This window comes from Camelus dromedarius, chromosome 16 (assembly GCF_036321535.1).
Source record: "Camelus dromedarius isolate mCamDro1 chromosome 16, mCamDro1.pat, whole genome shotgun sequence".
In the NCBI taxonomy this organism is placed as follows: Eukaryota; Metazoa; Chordata; class Mammalia; order Artiodactyla; family Camelidae; genus Camelus; species Camelus dromedarius.
Genome location: NC_087451.1, coordinates 43,996,690 through 44,003,396, shown reverse-complemented (window position 1 = coordinate 44,003,396; position 6,707 = coordinate 43,996,690). Strand labels below are relative to the sequence as shown.

General features: G+C 57.0%; 1 protein-coding gene across 4 annotated transcripts in view; it reads right to left on the bottom strand.

Annotated features, from left to right (window-relative positions):
• Positions 1-4,613: 4,613 nt before the first annotated feature.
• Positions 4,614-6,707, bottom strand: part of DBF4B (DBF4B-CDC7 kinase regulatory subunit) — a 31,380-nt gene continuing 29,286 nt past the window's right edge. For all 4 annotated transcript variants that reach the window (XM_031468614.2, XM_064495784.1, XM_064495783.1 and 1 more), the window contains one exon: positions 4,614-6,477. In XM_031468614.2, coding sequence (XP_031324474.1) covers positions 5,613-6,477 — 865 coding nt within the window. In that variant the 3' untranslated portion in view covers positions 4,614-5,612. The remainder of the gene's footprint in view (positions 6,478-6,707) is intronic.

Sequence of the window (6,707 nt, the reverse complement as noted above, 5' to 3'; positions counted from 1 at the left end):
CTGGGAGACCACAAATCACTGAGGAGCTAAGAGTGGAGGCAGGGATCCCTTCGCTGGGTCCTCTGCTTCCTCAGGGACCCAGGGCCTCTGCCGGGGAGGGAGCTGCCTCTGGCTTGTGACAGGCCCCCCCCAGCTCTATTTTAGGCCCAGGAGAGGTGAGAAGGCGATTTCCCAGGAGGCGCTGACATCAATGCTGGGAATGGGATGACTCCCCCCTCCACTTCAGCCACCTGCCATTACAGACCCAGATGCTCAGCGAGGCTGAGCCAATTGTTCCTTCACTCTAGAGACAACTTGGGAACCCTTCCCAAAGTCAAACAGCTGATCAGGGAGAGGTGCATCCCATACTCCAGGGTCCCTCTCCTCCCTGGCACCCCCATCCTTACCTCTGCCTTCTATCTGGGATCTGGGACCTGGAAGGGACTGGCCCATCTATCTCATCCCTTCACCCCTCCCGTTTGGCACCACAAACACCACAAGGGCAAGCTGGTCCTGCCCTACCATTGCCATGTTACAGGCTCATGTCACTGAGTCTTGACCTGGTGTGCCCCCCAGGGTAGGTGGGGTTTGTCATTTCACAGTGGAGGGCCCTGGGCCTATGCAAGTCTGGATCCCCTCCAACATGCCCAAGACCACACAGAGAGCCCTATCAGTGGCCCTAGTCCTCCTCAGCTGAGGCACATTCCTACCATTTCTGTGGCCCTGGCTCCTTGGGCTTCATGTTGGGGAGATCTTCCTGGCCCCGAGTGACACATCTCTGGTGGCATTCTGGGCCAGCTCCACTGAGGCTCATCAAAGGGCCCAGTGGCCCCCAGCATCCCTTTATCTCCCTGGTTTCTCAACACCAAGCAGGCCCAGCTGGACATCTTGACCTTCCCTTGACCACACCTCAGTCCCCACCTCCCCATCTTGTCCTCCGTGTCAGGACTAATACAAGCTGCACGCCTCTCCTGAGCAGGAAGCTTGCCTCACATCCCTCACCTATCTTCCCTCCTGTTGGGGACTGTAGAAGCCTCTCCTCAAAATGGGGGCTCTCTGAGGGCAGCAACCATGTCTCATCCTCAGACAGGGGTTTCCTTCAGGGAATGCCCACCCTAGCCCCATGGCGATGATGGGCTCCTGTGGTCCCTTCTGCCCATCACTTGCTTCCCCGACGAGGAAGAAATCAGAGATTGGTGGCCACTGTTCCTTCTGTCTTAATGCCACCCTCAGGGACACCCTCTGAGGGAGCTGTTAGGCTCCGTCCCTACCCCCAGCCCTGCCTCAGGAGCACCTGACTGGGGCTTCCGTCCCTGCCCAGTTCTTCTTGCCTTTCAGCCAGTTTCCCCCTCACATTTTCCTGCAAGGGGGCCAGGCTGGGCTGATGCGGAGTGAAGACCTCTTCCCGGCAGCTGCAGGTAAGGGAGGGGTGTCAGCTGTCCCCGACCCGGGGTGTGGTGGGCGGTGATTCTTGCCAACGGAGATTGTCCAGGCCCCCTTGCCTAGTCTGTGAGGAGCAGGACTCAGAGATCCAGGCAACCCACTGGGGTCTCAGTCCTGGGTTCACAGCTGTGTGACCTTGAGCAAGTCTCTCAACCTCTCTGAGCTTCAGTTGCCTTATCTGTGAAATAGGGGTTAAAAAGTCCTCCCCACAGTGCTGCTGGGGGGATAAACGAGTGGACAAGCCTCAGGCGCTCAGAGCTGTCCTGGTGACAGAAGGGCGCACTCACCCTGGGCTCCCGCTGTCCACGTTGTCCTTATGGTGCTGAGGAGAAAACCAGCTTCCTGGCCCTTGTCCAGGAATCAAAGGACTCTTTTATGGCTTGGGGGCCTTGGAGACCTCTCACACATGGGGAGACTGTGCCTGATGACATGATGTTGAGGGGTGGGGAGCAGGGAACACCCTGCAGCATTGGAATAAGATGTTCACTCTGCTTCCTCCCAGGTTCCACCCTGCACCCTGTCCTGTCCACCAGGAGAGGACCACTCTTGTCATCCAAATATCCCTCCAAGGGAGGCCTCATGTTCCTCCTCTCAGTTGTCTGAGTGGCCCCTCCTTTAATCTTTGAAGTTCTGAGGCCTGGCCTCAGGGAGGAGTTGGAGGCACCTGGGGTGCCAGAACCCTGGGGACACCCATCCTTTTAGGGGTGCACGATGCACAAATGCAGTCATGCCCCCAGGGGTCCAAGAACATGCCCACCCCCCTGCCCCTCCTCTCCCATGCAAGGGCTCCTCCTGGAGTTCTGGGGAACCAGCTGTTGGAAAGTGGGGGGCCCCAGGGATGGGGTGTCTCCAGCTTCATCCACAAAGTTACACTGGAGATGGGGCTGTGGGTCAGAGAGCTGTCACAAGTGGGAGGTTAGTGAAAATCTGCTCTCTCGAAGTGTCTAGAAGGGAGGTCTCACAGGTGTGTGTTGAGGGGGCTGTAATAATGTTGTTTGTTGAGTGTTTACAGCGTGCCAAGCTCTGTGCCAAGCACCTCACTGACATATGACTTAATTCTGGCTTCCTAGTGGGATGGCAATGACTAATTCCTCTATTTTTCAGATTAAGAAAACTCACTTTCAGGAGTTTGCCAAAGGTCATAAAGTGGCAGGATCCGAATTTGAACTCAAGCCTCCATTGCCTGAAGGCTTACCTTCCAGGGTTCAGGGAGAATATGGAAGCCATGCCTTGCAGAGTGGGCACTCGGGTGTCCTCGAGGATGGGGGGCCAGGGTGGGTGTAAGGGGAGGGTGGTCAGCAGGACAAGGGAACAGGACTGGATGGCGTGGCTGAGGAGTCAGAGTACAGGAGAGTCATGTGATGAAGCAGGCAGGGAAGCCAGCCTCAGAGGAGGGAGGAGTCCTAGGTTGGTCCCTCTGTAGTGGCAGCAGGACAGGGGGGATATCAGGGCTTCGTAGGTCAGGGCATTTTATTATTGGAGGAAGGACCCTTGAAATCATCTCAAAAGAAGCCCCTCACTTAAAGATAAGGAAACTGAGGTCCAGAGTAGTAAAGGGACTTACCCAAAGTGACAGTGTGGGTTGCGTGCAGCTGGAGCTCCTTCCCACCCAGCACAGGTGAGGACTAGAATTCAGAAGGGAGTCAGAGCTGGAGCTACCAATTAAGTGATAGAACCAGAGCACGGAGGTGAGAACAAGGTCCCAGGCCCATGTCTGGGGAGGCAGTGAGGGCTGGGGGGTTCATGCAAGCTCAGGGCAGACACCCAAGTTTGGTGGTGAACCAGTACTCATGCTCCAGAGGGCAGAGGCTGGGGGAGGGACGGCAACCACACTCACGTAGGGTCACCGGGGAGCCAGGGAGCTACGTTTCAACACAGTGGAAAAGGAGAAAAGGAACCTGACTTTGGTCATTATCAGGTTATCTGGTGACCTTGTATGGGCTAATCTTCAGGCAGAGCCACCGCGGAGGTTTGGAAGGAGGTTCGGGCATGGAGGTAGAGGCTATAGACCACAGGAAGTAGCCAGAGAACAGGAGTGAGCTTTCTTCAAGCTGCTGAATCAATCCAAGTGTTTCCAGGATGGAGTTTTTGGGCAGAGGGAAGGAGAGGCGGTAAATCTGAGGAGGAAACTGATGAGAGCACAGGGAGGAAGGACAGTGCATCCTTTGAGAATCAGATGTTGAAGGGGGACTGAGAGCAGGATGAGGCAGTGCCTTGTGAGTCTGAGTCAAAGTCATCTGCTGAGGGAGGCTGTGGAAGGAGGTCTGAACAGTCCCCATGTGGAGGGGCCACCAAGGGGCCTAATTTATGTCAAGCAGTACCTACCTGTCCTGGGTCCAGTCTCAGGTATTCTGGGTTCCTCTCTCAACTTATATCCTGGAGACCAGAACACAGATGTGGCTGTGGAGAGATAAGAGTCTCAGGGCTTGACCTCTCCAAGGTCACAGCTGTTGAGATGGGAGGGGACAGCCACACAGTCAACTGTGAGGTCCTGGGCAGACAGTGATGCAGGTGTCAGAACCTGGTGCATCAGTCTTTGGGTGAACAGCACGTGAGGATATCAGAGGTCTGAGTAAAGGGCGGGGGGGAGCTTTTCACCCAGAGTAGCAGAGATATGGGAAAGGCACCGGGGGACAAGGCATCCCCTTTTGCCACGAAAGGAAAGGGATACACCAATCAGGGCCCAGAAGGAAGCCATTGTTTGGGACCTGGGGAAGGGAAGAGGGCCCAGAGCAGAACCTTTGTTAGGGCAAAGACATTTCCTTGGGAGTGGGTGGCAAGCATGCCCTCTCTAGGTGACTGCTCAGTGGGCAGCAGTCAGTGGGTGACCTGGGGAGACTGGGCCGGCAGAGGCTGGCGGCACCCACACACACTCTCCCACTCACAGGAGGCTCCCATCCTGCAACCCAGTTATTCTGTCCGTATCTGCTTGGGTCCCTGGAGGGCAGATCAAGGCCCGACACACTGCACTCCAGCCCCATCTCTTTGCTATTTGTTATTAACAAATTTATTTACATTTCCTAGACCAAGATTAATTGTGAAACTTAACAGGATGGCATAAAAAGGCCAAACATGACCTCCTTGAAGGTTGTACGCATAGTTGCTCTATTTCCAAACTAACAACCCAGGTCCTCACCAGCAGCTAGGCCCCGCTTTCTTCCTCCAAAATGAGACACAGAATAGCACCAGGCTTCTGGTAGCTTCAGCATTTAAAGAGACAAACACACAGAGGCAGAGACGGGTGAGAGGAACCACAGTACAAAATGTAGTAATAAAAAAAAAAGTGGTCAGAGAATCAATAGCAAACCCATCTCTGTCTCCAGATTAATGGCTTGGCTGAAAGAAAGGAGGGGGTAGGTCCTGGGGGAAGGAAGGAGGGAAGAGGGTGATGCAGAAGTTGGCAGGTGAGCCACTGACCCTGAACAGAACTCTGGGTGGGCAGCCAGGGCTGAGGCCACAGGGAAGAGCTGAGAGGGGTCCCTGAAGGCGGCTCTGGCCACATCCTGGGCTCAGAGAAGTCAGTGCTGGGCCCCTACTAAGTGCAGTGGGAAGGGAGCTCTGGAAGTGGCGCAGCCGAGCCCCTCCTCTGCTTCATATGTTCCTGAGGATCTGTGTGCAGAGCGTGGGGGGCTGGGGGAGGGGACAACACACAGGCATTTCAGAAAGCAGGAGAGCCACATGCTGGTGGGAAAGGAGGCTGGGGGTGGGGGCGGGGAACACCACCAACAACGAACCCTCTTTGCTCTGCAGAGCAAGTGCCTGCAGAGGGACAGGAAGCCAGGCCAGGGCTCCTGCGGCTCCAGCTTCTTTGTGGTCCCTCCCTATGCCAACCTTGCCTCTGCCTCCTGGCATGGGCAGCTGGCCATGGCTGGACAAGCCCATTGTAGACTGCCTTCTGGTCAGGACCATAGCTGGAGTGAGGGGAGAGGGCAGTCCTCTGCCCAGACTCTCTTGGTCCCAGTGAAGATCCAGAGGATGTGAGGACCAGCTTGGTCAACCCCACAGAGTTTGGCTATGACCACAGCTGTTCACTTGGACTTCAAAGGCCAAGGCCCCGGACGCTGCTTCTCCTTGTCTGGTCAGCCCTGCTGGGTGTGCGGCACTCAGCAGAGCTCTAACTTGGTTGGATCTGTGTATCCAGCCCTCGAGTTGGGACCTGTCTGGCCCCAGAGCTGCATGCCTAGGGGGACTCACAGGAGCAGTTCTCTGCTGGCACTGGGCTGGGGTTGGGGCTGGGAGACAGGGAGGCAGGGGACTGGGAGAGGCTGGGGGGCCCAGAGCCATCGGGAGCAGCTGGCTCCCCCACTGGCTGGCAGAGGGTAAGGGAGAGAGGTGGATTGGCTCTCTGCAGATCCCCCTGGGGTCTGTGTGCCCGCAGCTGTCTGCAGGTGGCCTGACAGCTGGCCTGGGGCTGTGGGGCAGCTGGGAAGCTGGTCAGTCTTCTGGGAGATAGGGCCAGCGGCGGCACACTCAGATTCCTTAGATCCTGGGGGCAGCCCAGGTAAGGAGCCTGGGAGGGAGAGGCAGGTCTGTGGGTGGCACAAGGGCTGGAGGGAGGCCAGAGGCCTGGGCTCATGGCCTGGAAGCAGAAGGGAGAGAAGATGCTTGCCATTAGTTGTCCTGGTGCCACAGGGGCTGGGGGCTCTTGGGACAAAGAACGAGGCCTGTGGCCTTTTCTCGGCATTACCACTGGGAAACTGAATCTTCCGCTTGTGGCCAACAAGTGCCAGGTCTGAGCCTGAGGAGAGTTCGGTAAACCCAGAGCTGGTCAAGAGGCACTGGTAAGCAGGTGTTCCTGAGGGGTCCACAAAGACATCAGCCAACTCCTCTGGCTCCTGGCAGCTTGCTGGTGGTCCAGGTGTCTTGCCAGCCTCCACAGGTTCAGCTGGTGCCTGCGTGTCGCCCACTGTGCCATCCTGCTCTGGGGCACCTGGGGCCTGGCGATCATCTTCCTTCCTCCTCCTGGGAGATGCTGTCCTGGGATGGGAGGGCTGGTTGGGAGGCAGAGTCTCAGGGCACAGATGGTCACAATCTGAAGCCAGGGAGCCTGACTGCCTGTGGGAACAAAAACACCCAGTGGGCCAAAGGGTGCAACTCAAGAGCAGGTGGCAAGTTGGGATCCTCCCGAGCGGGGCTGAGGCTGAGGGTGGAGGTGGGGCAGGGCACGTGCGGTGCTGCCCTTCCAGGCTCTGGTGAGCCGAAGAGAGCTGCCCATTCGGAGGCCCTGTGGTTCTTGGTTCTGCAGCCTGTGGTCAGGGCTGGCCAGAGGAACAGGTTAGAGGCTG